Source organism: Penicilliopsis zonata (assembly GCF_001890105.1).
Source record: "Penicilliopsis zonata CBS 506.65 unplaced genomic scaffold ASPZOscaffold_34, whole genome shotgun sequence".
NCBI classification, from domain to species: Eukaryota; Fungi; Ascomycota; class Eurotiomycetes; order Eurotiales; family Aspergillaceae; genus Penicilliopsis; species Penicilliopsis zonata.
The window spans coordinates 1-15,827 of NW_019208938.1; the positions used below are offsets into that span (position 1 = coordinate 1).

The 15,827-nt window shown below is 48.3% G+C and overlaps 4 protein-coding genes across 4 annotated transcripts; 3 read left to right on the forward strand and 1 right to left on the reverse strand.

Moving 5' to 3' along the window:
- Positions 1-2,460: 2,460 nt before the first annotated feature.
- On the forward strand, positions 2,461-4,204 carry ASPZODRAFT_170268 (hypothetical protein; the record flags this gene model as incomplete). Its single annotated transcript, XM_022726935.1, has 2 exons — positions 2,461-4,134; positions 4,187-4,204. 2 exons carry the CDS (start codon positions 2,461-2,463, stop codon positions 4,202-4,204), a joined length of 1,692 nt encoding a protein of 563 aa, XP_022576751.1.
- Positions 4,205-4,483: 279 nt separating this feature from the next.
- On the reverse strand, positions 4,484-5,945 carry ASPZODRAFT_105504 (hypothetical protein; the record flags this gene model as incomplete). Its single annotated transcript, XM_022720902.1, has 2 exons — positions 4,484-5,254; positions 5,307-5,945. 2 exons carry the CDS (start codon positions 5,943-5,945, stop codon positions 4,484-4,486), a joined length of 1,410 nt encoding a protein of 469 aa, XP_022576752.1.
- Positions 5,946-6,286: 341 nt separating this feature from the next.
- Positions 6,287-7,846, forward strand: ASPZODRAFT_105507 (hypothetical protein; the record flags this gene model as incomplete). The annotated part of the gene is made up of 2 exons (XM_022720903.1): positions 6,287-6,463; positions 6,522-7,846. The coding sequence occupies 2 exons, from the start codon at positions 6,287-6,289 to the stop codon at positions 7,758-7,760; spliced, it is 1,416 nt and encodes a 471-aa protein (XP_022576753.1). The 3' UTR covers positions 7,761-7,846.
- Positions 7,847-8,945: 1,099 nt separating this feature from the next.
- Positions 8,946-11,154, forward strand: ASPZODRAFT_147621 (hypothetical protein; the record flags this gene model as incomplete). The annotated part of the gene is made up of 3 exons (XM_022725278.1): positions 8,946-9,319; positions 9,375-9,933; positions 9,988-11,154. 3 exons carry the CDS (start codon positions 8,946-8,948, stop codon positions 11,152-11,154), a joined length of 2,100 nt encoding a protein of 699 aa, XP_022576754.1.
- Between the last annotated feature and the right edge of the window lie 4,673 nt (positions 11,155-15,827).

The following is a 15,827-nucleotide window of genomic DNA, read 5'->3' on the forward strand; positions in this document are numbered from 1 at the left end:
CTAAACCCTAAACCCTAAACCCTAAACCCTAAACCCTAAACCCTAAACCCTAAACCCTAAACCCTAAACCCTAAACCCTAAACCCTAAACCCTAAGATAAGAAGGGTAATATTAAGTAAGATTTAATCTTCTAGGCTAAGGGCATAATTATTATAGATCTATTTATCTTTAATATCTATAGAATCTATATATAGAAGCTTAGAATATAGAATATCCTCTTATATAGGGTTTTAATTATTAAACTATATAAAAAATATAGACTTTATATAGCTAAGTTCTATAATAATAGCATTAGTAGATTATTTATTCTAATATCTATAATTATTAAATTAAGACTTATATTAGGAGTTAAGACACTTACTATCTTTCTATAGTATAATCCTTAATATCTTAAAGTATTTAATCTTATTTATTCTTAGACTTAGCTATAAACTTAGCAGAATCTTATATTAGCTACTAGGCTTAAAAAATAGCTTAATAATTAATATACTTAGTATTTTTAATATATTTCTAATACTTAGGCATAATATTAAAATAATTATAAGATTTCTTAATATTAATATTTTATAATAGTTTACTCTCTACTTTATATTTATCTCTACTAGATCTAGGCTTTCTTCCTCTAAAGTTAGAGATTATAGTGATAATAATAATTTTAATAGTTTAATAATAAGATAATAAAGAGGATAGATAAGGTAATAAATTTAAGAATAAAATAAATAGTCCTAAGATATAATAATAAGATAAAAAGCCTAGATAAGATTAAAAAGTATAAATAAATACTATATATTTATATAATCTTAGCCTAATTAAGAAATATTAATTTTCTCTTAAATATTACCTCTATATATTTTAATATTAAGATAATAATGAGGATAATAAATTAGAAAAAAATAAATAAAAATATATATATAGTATATATTTATATATAGCTTATTTTTATTACTTTTTTAATAATTTTAGGATTTTTTTATATTTTTTATTATATATACTAAAAACACTATTAAGTCATATCTAAAAGATAAAGAAAATAAGGATTTTTAACTACTAATAGTAAATAAGAGATAAGTAAATTTAAAAGAAAACTTATTAACTAGTTAATTTATATCCTCTTTATACTATTCCTTATTTTAAGTTATTTTTTTTCTTTATCTCTAGCTATACTATTTCTTATCTTTAAAGTACTATAGTTATCTTATTTCTTTTAAATATAGCACATATTAAGGCCACTGCTAGCTATTATATAGAAGGCCTATCTAGAATAATTATTTAATAAAAAAGAATAATAATAAGTATAATTAAACTAGTTAATATAGCTTAATAAGAAGGTGCTAAGATACTACTAGGCACACCTCTCTCCCCCTTATAATTAACTTACTATTATTACTATTATTTAAGTAGTAAGTAACTAATAATAATAATAATAATTAAAAAAATAATTAATAAGCTTAAAGCTATAGCTTTATATAAAATTAGGAGCTACTAGAAGTTAATAAAACTATTAATACTAAAATTATTATTCTTTTAGCTAATTTAAGAGATTATTAATAATATTTATCCTAATAGACTATATATATAAGTATTAATTATTATAATTATATAGGAGGCTGCTGAGGCAGTCCTAGTCCTTAAAATAATAAATAAAAAATATTTTTATAACTATATAAGTAGTTAATAAGTAATTAAGTATCTTATTAATTATAATTATAAATTATAATCTTTTAGTTATATATAGTAAGTAAGTTATAATTTAATAATATAATATATTAATACTTTAGTAAATTAAAAAGAATATTATAGGATACTCCTTCCCTAGGATGTAGGAGTAGAGGGAGTATATACTAAATAAGTAGCTATTTATTATAATAATAATTTCTTTTTAGGTTACTAGTAGGCCTATATTTCTTTAATTATTAATTTATATATATTAGTAGTGGTGATAAAGATTATAAGTGCAAAACAAGTTCTGGCGCCAAGTCACCTATAGTCTGCTGTACTTAATCTAAAGTCTGTTTACTCACCACATTATCTCAGTCTAAAAGAGGAATTTTTATTGCAGTTTTAACACTAACCCTAACCCTAAGCCATCTGTCTTATGTTTCACTATGAATAGCAATTAAGAGACATGACTAGTTAGAATGTATATATCTTAATTTTGTATATATCTAATTTTAATCAACAATTAAGTGGAACTGCTGTACTCTGTAATCTCACTAGCTAGAGTAGTGGAGATGACGTGATAGAGGAGCATAATTACTCATAATAGGATCTGGAAACTTTCACTATCAGGTTCAACTGGGATATTTGAAAAAATCCCAACCCATTTATATAGTTCTGGGAGGCTAGTCCATTCTGGAACAGTGGAAATTAAGACAGTTTCATCGTCATTTAACACCCCACCTGTTTATGCCTGTTTAACAAGAACTAATCACTAACGCCTGACAACGAGTAATCATCGCCATGAAAGCCTCGTTGAATCGCTTTCGTGTCCAGCGTACAGCCCAGCAGGACTCGGGCGCGGCGGCCCGCATTGCGCCGCTGCCTGCGTGCCGACGCTGTCGCCAGCTGAAGAAACGATGCACGCGCACGGCGCAGGGCTGCTGTGCGCTATGTGCGCTCACTGGGCGGCCATGCTCCCTTATGGAGGAGGCAAAGTCGCCCGTGAGCCGGGAGAGGGAGCTGCAGGCGCGAATTGAATGGCTGAGCGGCCTGGTCGATCGGGGGCTGCCAGCCGGGCAGTCTGTTCGGGAGCTGGAGACGGGCGCAACACTCACGGGGGCAGTGAATGCGGTCCCCACGACTCCAGAGGATAGAGAGAGCGTGTCCATTGCGGGCAGCCGCCGATATCTGCAGGCGTACTTTCGCCACGTCCACCGTGCATATCCCTTTCTAGACAGCGAGGAGGTCATGACCGAGTTTGACGCTCTCTGCCAACAACATGCGACCAGCGACGATGGCTGCTTGCCTCGCGCCTGCATCCCCTCGCGACTGTACGGCGTCATGGCCATCGGTGCCACGACGCTGCAGCGCGCCGGCGAGGCTCTGGATCCCGCCGACGGAGGGCCCTTTGAGCCCTGCGCGCAGTCGGTCATCGAGGAATGCGTCGCGAGCATCGACAACACAGGCTCTCTGGGCACGCTGCTGCTGCTGGGCCTGCATCTGCTCTTCCGCCCAACGGAGATCAGCCCGTGGGCCGTCGCCGGCATCCTGACGCGCCAGGCCATCGCCTCGGGTCTCGTTGGCGACAGCGGCCATTTCGACGCCGCCGCCAGGGTCTCGCCGCGCGACCAGGAGCTGCGCCGGAGGCTGGGCTGGTCCATCTACGTCTTTGACCGCATGATTGCCGTCTCATACGGCGTCTTGGTGGGCATCGCCGAGACCAAGATGCGTCTGCCCTTGCCGAGCATCATGTTGCACAAGTACGCCGCTGCCGACGGCCAGCAATATACCATGGCTCTACAGGTGAGCCGCCATGTCATTGCTCTGCGTCACCTGGAAACCCGCATTGCGAAAGCAGTTCATGGCCATCTCGCCGCCACGGGCAGCAGCAGCGGCAGCAGCAGCAGAGCCAACCCCCCCCAGCCGCTGTGGATGCTGCGACAAGATCTCCGGCGCCAGGTCGAGGACTGGTACACCCAAGGCTGTCTCCTGTCCAGCTCGGCGATCTGGGAGCAGGATCAAGTGCCCTTCCATAACACCATCACCTGGCTGAATGTGCGGTATCAGAACCTGCTGCTGCTGCTTTACAGCCCGCCCTCCGTAGCTCCCAGCGCCCCCCTGGGCCCTGTCGCCGACGAGGACGTCCGGTCGCTGGCGGAGCTGCAGGCCGCCTCCAACCGCTACGTGCATCTCAGCTGGGTCCTTTATGAGCAGCGCCACTTGCCTTTCAACAGGATCACGCTCAACCGCCTCCTCTCGCTCGGCGCAGTGCTCTTGTACTGCGTGACTCGCTCGACATCTTTTCTCCTTGCCTCGGAGGAGATCTCCCTCTGTGCCTCCCTCCTGAAGCTCTTTCCGGCTCCCTGGGAGGCTGCCCATCGCGGAGCAGACATTCTTGACCGCTTGGTAGATCTCATTGCGCCGCCAGACAGTGCCGTAACTCCTGCTACTGCTGCCGCTACCACAACAAGGAATGTTCTCCCACAGCTTGTGTCGGGGCAAGGATCCCTCCTTGCCATTCGCAAAGAGCTGCTCGTCCTACTGACCGAGACCTTTGGCGAAGCCAGCTTCCATCTGTGGCCGCTACGAGTGAACGAGTCGAAGATGAGCCTCGATGCCGGCCCCAGCCAGTGGTTCGATCTCGACCGGGGCCCTCGTGCGGGCGAGACGACTGCGAATAATGACCCGTTGCAATCACAATGGCTAGGACTGTTTGAAGGGCTATCTGATATGCTCTAGACGACCGTCTCTCTTGATTTTGCCCACCCTCGTCTCACTATTCATTGCTACCAAAAGGCGTTCGTCCAGCCATAATCCCCCATTCCTACAGCTGCGCCTTGTCAGCGGCGTAATCAAACCCCAACTCCTCCAGCGTGGTGACCTCACTGCGCCGGCTGCCCAGCGCCTTCGACGCTCGCTTGATGAGCGGGAAGCGTTCGCGCAGCCAGCGCTCTCGGGCGCCCCAGAACGGCGGCCGGCGGCCTGCGCCCCCATTCTCGAGCCCCGGACGCGGTGTCGCCGCCGCACTCAGCGCAGCCAGGGTGTTGATATAGTCGGCGTCCAGCGGGAAGGGGATCGCATTGAAGGCCCGGCCGCTGCCTCGCGCCGCCTCCCACGCGCTCTCCCAGCGGTCCATCTCTTCCTGGTCGGGGAGTGCCGCCCGCCCGGCGAACACCCGCGCAATCCAGGCCCCCTGCGCCTGGCTGACGGGGAAGGGCACGATCCGCTGCGGGAAGCCCACCAGCGCCAGCGTCGGCTGCGGCGAGTAGAAAATGTGCTGATACAGCCGGTGCGGACGCACGCCGTCCGTCACCACCGGCGGATCCAAACGCCCCAGGAAGGGCACCGAGAAGTGGTATCCCGTGCAGAAGACGATATGGTCGACCTGGCGCTCGACACGCCCGTCGGCGAGCGTCACACAGCGGGTCTCGCCGTCGACAGTGCTGATCTCCGGCACCAGCGTCGCCACGCCCTGCTGCGCCGGCGTCAGCGTGCTCGCCGTGCGTTCCGAGATGAGCAGTGGCCGCCGGCAGACCTGGGCAATCTGGGCGCCGATATCAATGCCGGACGCCGAGTTGCCCACCACAATGACTTTCTAGAAGCGCGTTAGAAAAAGGCCATGGCGGGGATTTCTGTCGCACACCTACCTTGTCTGTAAACGGCCCTGCATGGCGAAACGAGGCCGAATGGCTGATGGATCCCGGGTGTCGTGTCGCCCACTCGGCGAGGCCCGGGATGGAGGGGATATAGGGGTCATTATGGTGCCCGTTGGCCACGACCACGGCGTCAAACTGTTGGTCGGCCATGTCCTGCGTGGAGAGATCGCGCCAGGTCACCGTCCAGCCCGCTCCCTGCGAGGCTGGCACGGAGACCACGTCCAGCACCTGCGTCTGATAGCGGATCAAGGGCCGCAGCTCGTCGGCGTACCGGTGGAGATACTCGCGCACAACAGTATGCTTGGGGAACAGGCTGGTGCCCGGCGGGAACGGGGCGTCGATGAAGTTCATGATGCAGCTGGGAATGTTCGTCTCCAGCGTCTCGTACGCCGGCGACGCAAACCTGCCGTCCGCCAGCGGCTGCTGCGGCCTCCCCTCAGGCGCTGGTCGGGGCTGCGCGAACCCCCGGGAGGCATCCTCCTCCCCCGTGTAGTTCCACACGCCCCCGGGCTCTGGCCGCTGTTCGAAGAGCACAATCTGCGAGAAATGCTGCTCTGCCACGAGGTATTTGGCTGCTCCCAGGCCGCAGGGGCCGGCGCCGGTGACTGCCACCCGTTGGATGTTGTCCATCGTTAAACTTGCCGAACAATGGCCCCATCGCATGCTGCGTCATGGAATCAATCCCTTTTTATGTCCTATCGGCCCGCCGATAGGTCCGGGCCCTGTCGGGGGCCGTTTGACGCCATTTTGCCCTGTTGTGGCTCAGTATCGCGACAACGATCCACTTTCTGCCGCATCGGGCAAAAATGAGTCGGCCGCCGCCCGACGACACCACAAAGCAGCTCCTGCTCCTCTATGATAGCTGTAGATATAAATCAGGCCTGGCGGTGCTCGTCGCTATGTCCATCCTGTTTGCCCAAACAATGGCGTCGCCTCCCTCCAACCCCGTCAAGCAGGTCGACGTGCACGACATGGAGATCGACGACGCACCATCGCAGGCGCAAACCCGTCGGGAACGCCTCAGGGCAGCCATCTGGGACACCCGGGACAAATCGCCGGAAGAAAGGGCGCTGGTGCGCAAGGTCGACTGGTGGTTGCTCAGCTATGCGTGCACCGCATACTTTATCAAATCGCTTGATCAATCCAACGTGGGTTTGACCCTCCCGCTCTATTCTTTTTGTTTGCGACTCTTAACCGACTGGACAGACCTCCAATGCGTATGTGTCCGGCATGGAAGAGGCCCTGGGCATGAAGGGCAACGACCTGAACCTGCTGACGACGTACTGGAACATCGGCTACATCGTGGGCCAGATCCCCTCGCAGCTGTTGACCACCAGGATCCGGCCGTCCGTGTGGCTGCCCGCCCTGGAGCTGCTGTGGAGCGTGTTTGTCATCTCGCTGGCGGGCGCCAAGGACGTCAAGACCATCTTTGTGCTGCGCTTCTTCATCGGCCTGTTCGAGGCCTCGGCCTACCCGGGCATCATCACCCTGCTGGGCAACTGGTACACGCCCCAGGAGCTGGGCAAGCGCAGCGCCATCTTCCAGGCCTCGAGCAGCGCCGCCAACATGTTCTCCGGCTATCTGCAGGCCGGCCTGTACTCGGGCATGGACGGCCGCGCCGGCCTCGCCGCCTGGCAGTGGCTCTTTGTCTTCGACGGCATTCTCGGCATCCCCATCGCCCTCTACGGCTTCTGGGCCATCCCCGACGCCCCCACCACCGCCCGCAACCGCTGGCTGCACCCGCTTGAAACCAAGCGTGCCGCCCAGCGCATGGAGGCCGTGGGCCGCGCCCCGGCCCGCCGCCTCACAGCGCGCGTCCTCGTCGACATCTTCCGCTCCTGGCCCGTCTGGCTGTTTTCCGCCGTCTTCATTGCCCACGTCTGTGGCCTGCGCATCTACTCCTACTTCAATGTCTGGCTCAAAGCCACGGGCCGCTACTCCGTCGAGCAGATCAATGTCATCCCCTCGGCCGGCTACGGCCTGCAGATCATCTTCACCCTCCTCTACGCCTGGACGAGCGACTACCTCAAGGTCCGCTGGGTTGTCATTGTCTTTGCCTGTGTGCCCGCCATCATCGGCACCAGCATCCTCTCCGTCTGGCCAGAGCACAACACCGCCGCCATGATCGCGGCGTGGCTGCTGACCTATATAGAGACCGGCGCCGGCATTCTCTTCACCTCCTGGGTCAATGAGACCTGCGGCTTCTCCGCCGAGCACCGCATCATTGTCATCGGCGTCATGGAGGCCGTGTCCTTTACCTTCAACGCCTGGGTGCCTCTGCTAGCCTACAACACCGCCCAAGAACCGCATTTCAAGGTCGGCTATCAGATCGCCGCCATGTTCTTTGCTGTTGAGCTTCTTCTCACCCTTGTCATCGCCGCTGTGGAGAAGCGCTGGCCCGCCCATCAACTCGGGCGCAAGAGGGAAGAGTCAGCCCTAGTCTGAGGCCATTCAAGTCTGCCGCCTGATGGCCTGTTGTTGGCTTTCCTTGAAGCCTTTTACTCTATAGATGTAATGAAACACTTCTAGTTTAATGCACCAGCCTAGATATCTTGTTCCACTATTCTTAGTAGTATTATCACATAAAATAGACCATAATGAAGAGACTCAGCATATGGAGGATCTTGATATATAGAATATCATATTAGAAAAAAACATTATAAAGGTTTAGTAAGTATATAAAGTATGAGATGTGCCTTATAGAAAGCTTAATAGATGAAGACCAAGAGGGCCTTAGTACTATATATATATTAAGTATAAGTTCATGAAGAAACTAAAGACCAAATAAGGAAGTAGCATAATAGTAAAGTTACTTAAAGAAGGTACCTTAGGTAGATTTAGTAAATAATTTATAAAATATAATATTCTTCTTCTTTATGACTGGCTTCTCTAAGAGAGGGATATTAGGTGCACCTGATATTAACTCTCTCTCCTCTCTTCTTTTCCTTTCTTTTTAAATATATTAATTAGTTGTCACTAATAGATTATTATATTATTAGTTTAGGTGATCACGCTATATAGCTATATCTTTATAATAGATGAGTGCTAATAATTGCCTCTAGTAGGGTTAACCCACTGTTCACCCACAATTAAAGGATACTAGAAAGTAGGAGAAATGAACATAAGAGAGCCGCAAGAAGATACGCCCTCACCTTGGTTGCAATACTCTATCATCCATGGGACTATCCCTACTATAGTAATTAATATTATAGGATATGTGTCAGACTCACAGGGAGCCAGCCACAAGACTTAGGCCCCTTCTCTCTTCTTTCGCCAGATCATCTTGTCTCTTCGCTTTCTTGATAAATATCTGTCTAGTCCTCTCGCAGGGATGTGATGGAAGAGGCAATATAGGTGGCGATAACAAGTCCCAGACTTACCTATCGTAGGCGAGGCTGCAGCTACAGCCTCGTCTCTGATCAGCCAGTCTGAAGCCGTCTGAAGCCAGCCTGATAAACCCAGCAAACAAGTTGTCTCAAAGCTAACCTATCGGGAGCTGCTAATTGCCTTGCCGCTCCTTTGTGGCTGATGTAGCAAACCCCGAGATTTTCCTTTTAATGCGTACCATTTGTATCCCCATCCCGTTCTTAAGATCTCCTTTTTTTACCTCTGATAACCAGCAACGCGCAAATGGCTTCCATCAGTCCAGAAGAAATCTCGGCTTCAAGTGCTGGCAGTGCTGGCTCTACTCCAACCATACATTTATTAAGCTCTGCTGCTTCCATAAAAACTCAAGTCCAGGGCACCAGCTCTCGCAGAAGCTCTCAGAATGGTCGGAACAGTCGGAGCAGCTCTCGTAGCAGTTCTCACAACAGCCGCCATGGCTCTCAGAGCAAAAGCCTGACGGGTGCTACATCCAGTCCAATTGCCCGTCCAAAGAAGTGGAGGTGGAAACACCTGTGGCTGGATCGAGAAAGCGATGAGCCATATACCACCACGGACGATGCAGCGACCTTGACCCGCCTTGTTTTCTTCCGTTTGATCGGAATAACAGTTATCACCGGGTGAGTTGTCTTGAAATAGCAATCAAGCGTCGCTTTTAGCCAACGAATAATATAGTGCCTGTATCCTCGGGGCAAAAGGCGAGAGCTTCAATCTGACCTCGACCACCATCGCCAACATATTATTTGTCGACCAGGACACCGAGCTGGCGGTGTTTGGTCTGGTGAATCGACTGCTGGAAATGCTTACCCAGACCGCGCTTAACCATATTGCTTCGACCCTGTTGACGAAATGGATGACTCGTCGGGACCAGCGGGGCGTGAACACAGTGGACTTTGAGATGGCAGAGGAGTTCAAGAATCCCTGGACGGCCATCATGAACTTCCACGAACGGTGGAAGTCATCGACCCGTCAGGGATGGCTATTTCCCTGGCTCCGGTTCCTAGTCACTCTTGCCGTCAGCATCAGTCTGCTACTCCTCGGCGCGTCAATGAACACGATTGCCATCCCGAAGAGTCGATGGTGGCCAGATACAAGATTCATCACTCCTCACCCCCCAGATGATCGATTCTACTTTTACAACCAGACCTCACGGGTCTCGTTTGCCAGTCGAATGTCTGAATGGCAGCTTGCCTGGGAGATGATCCGGGAAGGTGGTGATCCATCGTGGGAAATAGTATGTACCTCCTGATCGATGCTATATTTTTCAAATTCCATTAATGATCATCAGTCACATACCATGGCTGCCTCGCACTGTTTATCCGCTTTTGGAAATCTTTATAACTCTTTCAATCAAGAACCTGGCTGGCAGTCCCTGGGTGATAATGAAGTGGCTGCCTTCAGCGCCTTCAACGTGCCCAATGGTTCCACTGGGCGCAGTCTGCAGTCCATGGCGATTCAGGGAGATCAAGCCAGCGCCATGTACCAGAATCAAAAAAAGCATGGAAAACATTCCTGGCAAAGGGACTCGACGGGATGGTTCGCTTCGTTGAAGCTGCTAGGCATACTACTCGAGACGGACTGCATAATGGTGGATGGCAGTGACAACAACACCGGTACCAACGCATGGCAGGCGACCACAATAAACAACACCATCATTGTCAAGATCGGGCCGTACAGCAACGCCTCTCTGGAGACATTCGCCGGGGCGACATGCAATATCTCTATTAATCAAGCGCACATCCCGATCCAGCAATGGATATACTCCGGCACCACCGACTATGACTACAGCATCAACAACTGGGGCAGCGACATGGACCCCAATCTTGTACGGCTGGGACCGTTTCCTGAAAACGCGGCGATAGCCACCGAGGCCGCCGGCTGGTTCCAGGATATCCTGCCGAACCTGCAGAGCTTGTCGTCGAACCATGCGGTAATCAATTTCACCTCAATGGCCGTGCTTCTCGCGCAGGATCTGGTATCATTGAACCGTGGATACACGGTCCAGGACGGGCTGGCTGCTGTTGTCGCAACTATCTTCACGGACATGCTGACTTCATTTTCCTGGACGTATACCGACGACAGCAACAGCAACACGACTCTGCAAGGACCGATCCGATGGCAGATCTACGGCTCCGGGCCCCGGCTACCGTGGGAATGGACTATTTCCAGTGTGCTGGCTGTCATCATGCTAATACTAGTGTACGACCTTGGCCTGATTGTCTACTATCGCGGACTGGGGGCGGGGCCCTGGCTGAGGCTGGATGGAATGATGGTGGCCGCGAATCTCGCACCGACCATGGAAGCACTCAAGCAGGGTCAGGGGATTGGAATCGTCTCGGAGGAGGTTAAGGAGGCACGGTTCTTCATCCGACGGACTGACCACGATCAAGGGGTTCTCGTCAGCCACGAAGAGTTGAAGGCGAACCCAGATAGGTACAGTTATTTAGATATTTAATGTGCACTATAATGATGATTTTATGAATGATCAGTATCCTATAAATCATGAGTATTTATATTATATAGTCAACACTTATAAATCATGAGTATGTATATTATATAGTCAACACTTATAGATCATGTACTAACTATAGGCTCTCCTCACACTTCTACTAAATAAAATATATATAAAGTTAAGAAAAAAAAATGAATAATTGATGTTAAACAGAATTTATTTAAGTAAAGCAATCCTCAAGGACTTTCATTTATATTTATTTTCAATGATTTCTAGGGACTTTACTTACTATTAGGTTCAGGTGTAAGTATATAAATATAAAGATCTATTTTTGGAAGCGCCAGTTATAATGATGGTCTAACCTATAATTAATAGATAGGGTTGTAAATTATTTAATAAAGTCAAAAGAGACCAGTTGAGAGCAGATTAATAATATATTAATGTAAGGATTTAAGGTTATACAACTATGGTGGACTATAGTTAAGAAGACTTTGGTCTATTGTCAGTGCTGCACTTCACTTTAAAGACTAAATATATCTCTTTTTTATTCCTTTGTCGTACAACTCGGGCTTCTAAAGAATAAGATTCAATCGAATATATGTCATCAATGGTGGAGAAATCCTTTCCCTCGTTGTGGATGCAGTCCCATGCTCTTACCTAGTCTATGTAGTGATATGATGCAATTTGCAGGGCCACATTAATTTCATTATGGAGTACTGGAACTTTGATGGGGTAAGAGTATAGTAAAAAGGTCTATATGTCTCACCCGGTGTGGGTAGGATTTCATCTGGCTTATCCAGAAGGATTTCCATCGGTGTCAAGAGTTAACTCCCTTTGAGCCTGTTCGCGCGCCTCTCTCTTCAATTTGCCAGGAAGTGTACTTGATCTTGTCTATGACATCATCATCGTTTAGTCCGTCATAACCCTTAGGGTATCTATTCCGTTTGATATTACTATATTCCCTCATTGTTCCTAAATATATTGCTTCTCAGTAGGTATTCAAATGGTTGCTCAATTAGGTGTATTTTTATATTATTCATCTAGAGCTCCTAGACCTTTAGTAGGGGCCTGTGGAGGATAGAGTCTTCCATAGAGATTTAAATTTAGTAGCGGCGAGGTGAGCTAGCTGTTGTTGATTGTATTGAATGATTAGGGTTAGGGTTAAGGGGCTGGCAAGGGCGCCGACCACTTATCAACACTGATAAGGAAAATAGCGCCATGAACATGTTGTTGATTTACTTAGTGCTTTTAATTGATGTTCATGCTATAAGATTGCCTATCTCCATTAGGCAGGTCTATATAAAGAGGACAAAATCAAGGAAGGACAATAAGGAAGGAAATATGATATTCAAGATGTGCCTTTTTAGTACTCCTACTAGTCACCTGGCGGGTAGACACTAGGACAGGGCAGAGACATATTTTAATTATCTGAATCACCTGCAACCAAAGCACTCCATAGATTAGGGACTTCTTTGAAGCGTAAAATGTCCCGTAAAACAATTCTCCGAAGAACTCCCTGCACCATCGCCCCCCTGTCGACTAGCCACTGGACAATTTGAAGCCTTGCGCGATCCAGCGCGTGGCCGTGACGACCATAGAATAAGCCTGTGTCTAGTGCCAGGTGGAGGGCAGTTGGACCGTGGCCAGGGCAGTTATAGGAGGCAAGCTCAGCTGCTGTCGATGCATGAATATCCGTGCCGTGGTCAAGTAATAATTTGACAATGTCAGGGTAACCGCCCATTGCAGCAAGATGAAGAGGTTGGCCAGTCCAGTCGCTAAAGTCATATAGCCCTGTAGGTCTTACATCTCTATCATTCCATATTTTTGTGGTGGCGTGTATATCAGCGCCCATTGCGACTAAAGTCTGTGCAATATCTGTACGGCCTCGATGGCATGCCACATGTAGTGGGCGCCAGCCATTGCCCTCTGAGGCCTCGATATTGGCACCATATCTGAGAAGAAGACAAACCATCTCACTGTACCCACGTTTTGTTGCATCATATAGGATTCGAATACCATATGGCGATTCATTCAGCAAGAACTGAGGACATGCGGCATGTTGAAGTACGATTGAAACCATGGGTATATCATTCCTGGCCACTGCAATGCTGAGTATGCTTTCGTGGGATTTGTTTCTCTTTTGCAGGATCCTGTCAATAGTCTGAAGCTGTTCCATAGATGACTGAAGACTTTGGTCTGAATATTGCTCCTGAATGAGTGGGAGAAGGATCTGGAGTGCAGTTGTCTTTTGCGCGAAGCCGGCACAATGTATTGCCATCCAGCCTTCCTCATCAGTGATATCAATTTGGGCATCGTGTGCTATCAAGGCTGTTATGAGTGGAATGTTTTCTTGCTCTGCGGCTAGATGTAATAAAGTGCGGCCTTGTCCATTAACTTGATTTATACCATCTGCTTTTTGCAGACAGAAGCAGATGCGTGCAATTGAATCCTTCTCCTCTGTGTCTTTAAGATACATCGACCAATGCTGCAAATTGGGATGTTCAATCGCGTGGTCCAATAGACAGGTAAGGTCATCAGGTTCTCTCAGTAGGGCCGCCGTCACAATTGGATCAAAGCTTTGTGGTGATGTAGAATATATATCAGCCCCAGAGGCGAGGAGGTCCTGAATTATGTTTTGGCCACTTTGGACGGCAAGAATCAATGGAGTTATTTCCATGTCTCCTTGAGGGAAGTTGATGTCTGCTCCAGCAGGGATAATCATGGCGAGAATCTGCTTGAACTTTGTGTATTCAGCGGATCCTTTGGCAATGAGGGAGTTGATAAGCGTAATCACAGCATCGGAGGATGGGCGAGATCGAGGGAGAAGAAATTCGACCATATCAGGCTCTAGATCTTCAATGGCACGATTGAGAATAGATTGCCAATCTAAATCAGCAGGAATCGAAGCCCCGACCTTCAAGAATACCCTGACCATCTTCCATCGACTCCCGCGTAATGCCAGAGCGATGGGAGTATATCCCTTGTCCAGTTCTTCCAGGGGATCATGACTTGCGCACACAATTGGCAATTTCGGTCTATTTGTAGGATCGCCAATTGGACCTGAGACAGGCTGGTTGAGAGCTGCAGTATCTCTGGCTAAGAGGTGCACTATCTCCTCCAGTTCTTCCATTTCACAGTCTTCCTCTCTGCATCTGGCCAAATGATGTAATGGAGTCCGGCCATCTTGGTCCAGAGCATCAACTGGTGACCCAGATTCAATGAGCAGCTTAAGAAGTGGTAGATTAGGGATGGTCACTGCATAATGAAGAAGAGTCATCCCAGACCCATCTCTCGGCCGTGGATCCGCTCCTTTAGACAGTAAACTCCGGATGATTGGCAGTGTAAGCTCATGATTTGGCCCAATGCCCCAGGCTTGCATAAGGGCTGTTGCGCCCTGGTGACACATATTCAAAGGATAGCGGTTGTGGTGAATCATACGGCGCCAGGTTACTACTCGCTTTGCCGCCACCGGTACGGGTTGGTTGACATCGGCGCCAGCATTGATAAGAAGCATGATGATGTCCAAAAAGCCGTTCATGATAGCCTCATGAAGCGCTGTCCGGCCAAACCTGTTGACAGCATTCGGATCTGCCCCATTTTCCAGTAGACATCGGGCATATTCTGGATCCTTGCGACATGCTGCCAAATGCAACGCATTCCCATAGTTGACATCTGCGCCTGCCTTGACTAGCAGCCGGACAGACAATAATCGCTGGTCACGTATTTCATAAAGTAATAAATGAGACTTCCATTCCGTTGAGTTGGAACCCCACTGCTTCAAGCGTTCAGCATAACTCCCAGTGAGCTTTGGTAATAACGACTCCCGCCCATTTAAACGCTCGCCCTTTGACATGGTTATCCACATGTTGGTTGAGACTGGGGCATCGAACTTTGCTTGGGCCCAGATCATATTGAATTTTGCGTTTTCCTCACTTCCCTGGGAAGTCTGCAAGTGCTGAGCAATGATGTTGAATAATTCCGCTTCCCCCGTCTCTGCCGCAAGGGTGATTGGCAGGGTTGCTTGAGCGTATGCATTAATTTCCTTGAAGGTCATTCTATGAAGCGCGGGCTCGGGGATCAGAGACCGTTCGTGATGATCCAAGAGCTCCTTTGCAATCGCCGTATGTCGGCCACAGATTGCCCAGTGCAATGCCGTCCATCCAAGGTCGCTCCGGAGTAGGTGATTGGCGCCACTGGACAGTAGAAGACGGACCATGTCGATATCTCCTCTAAAGGCTGCCCGGAACAATGGAGTCCAACCCTGGATATCCTGAGCATTAACATTTGCTCCATTGCGCACAAGCAGCTCCGCCATAGTGAGATGGCTATTTAAGCATGCCCAGTGCAGAGGCGTATATTTATAAGAATCTATTACGGATGCCTCTGCCCCTGTTTTTAAAAGCAGATCGGCGATGTGAGCCAATCCCCAATATGCCGCGATATGGAGGGCCATCTGGTGTGTTGTAAGGGAAGCAAAGAGCTCGTCCACAAGGACATTGCTCAAGCATTCCCGGCGCAGTTGGAGAGCCTGGAATGCGCTCTCTCGGAGTCCCTTGTTCGCAAGAAGGTCCATAATCAGGGGTTCCAAAAGCATTTCAGATTCCTGGCCGAGAGAGACATGTTGCCCCCAGTGTTTTGCTGAGTAGTCCAGAAAAGGCAGCTTCTTGAAACGCTCC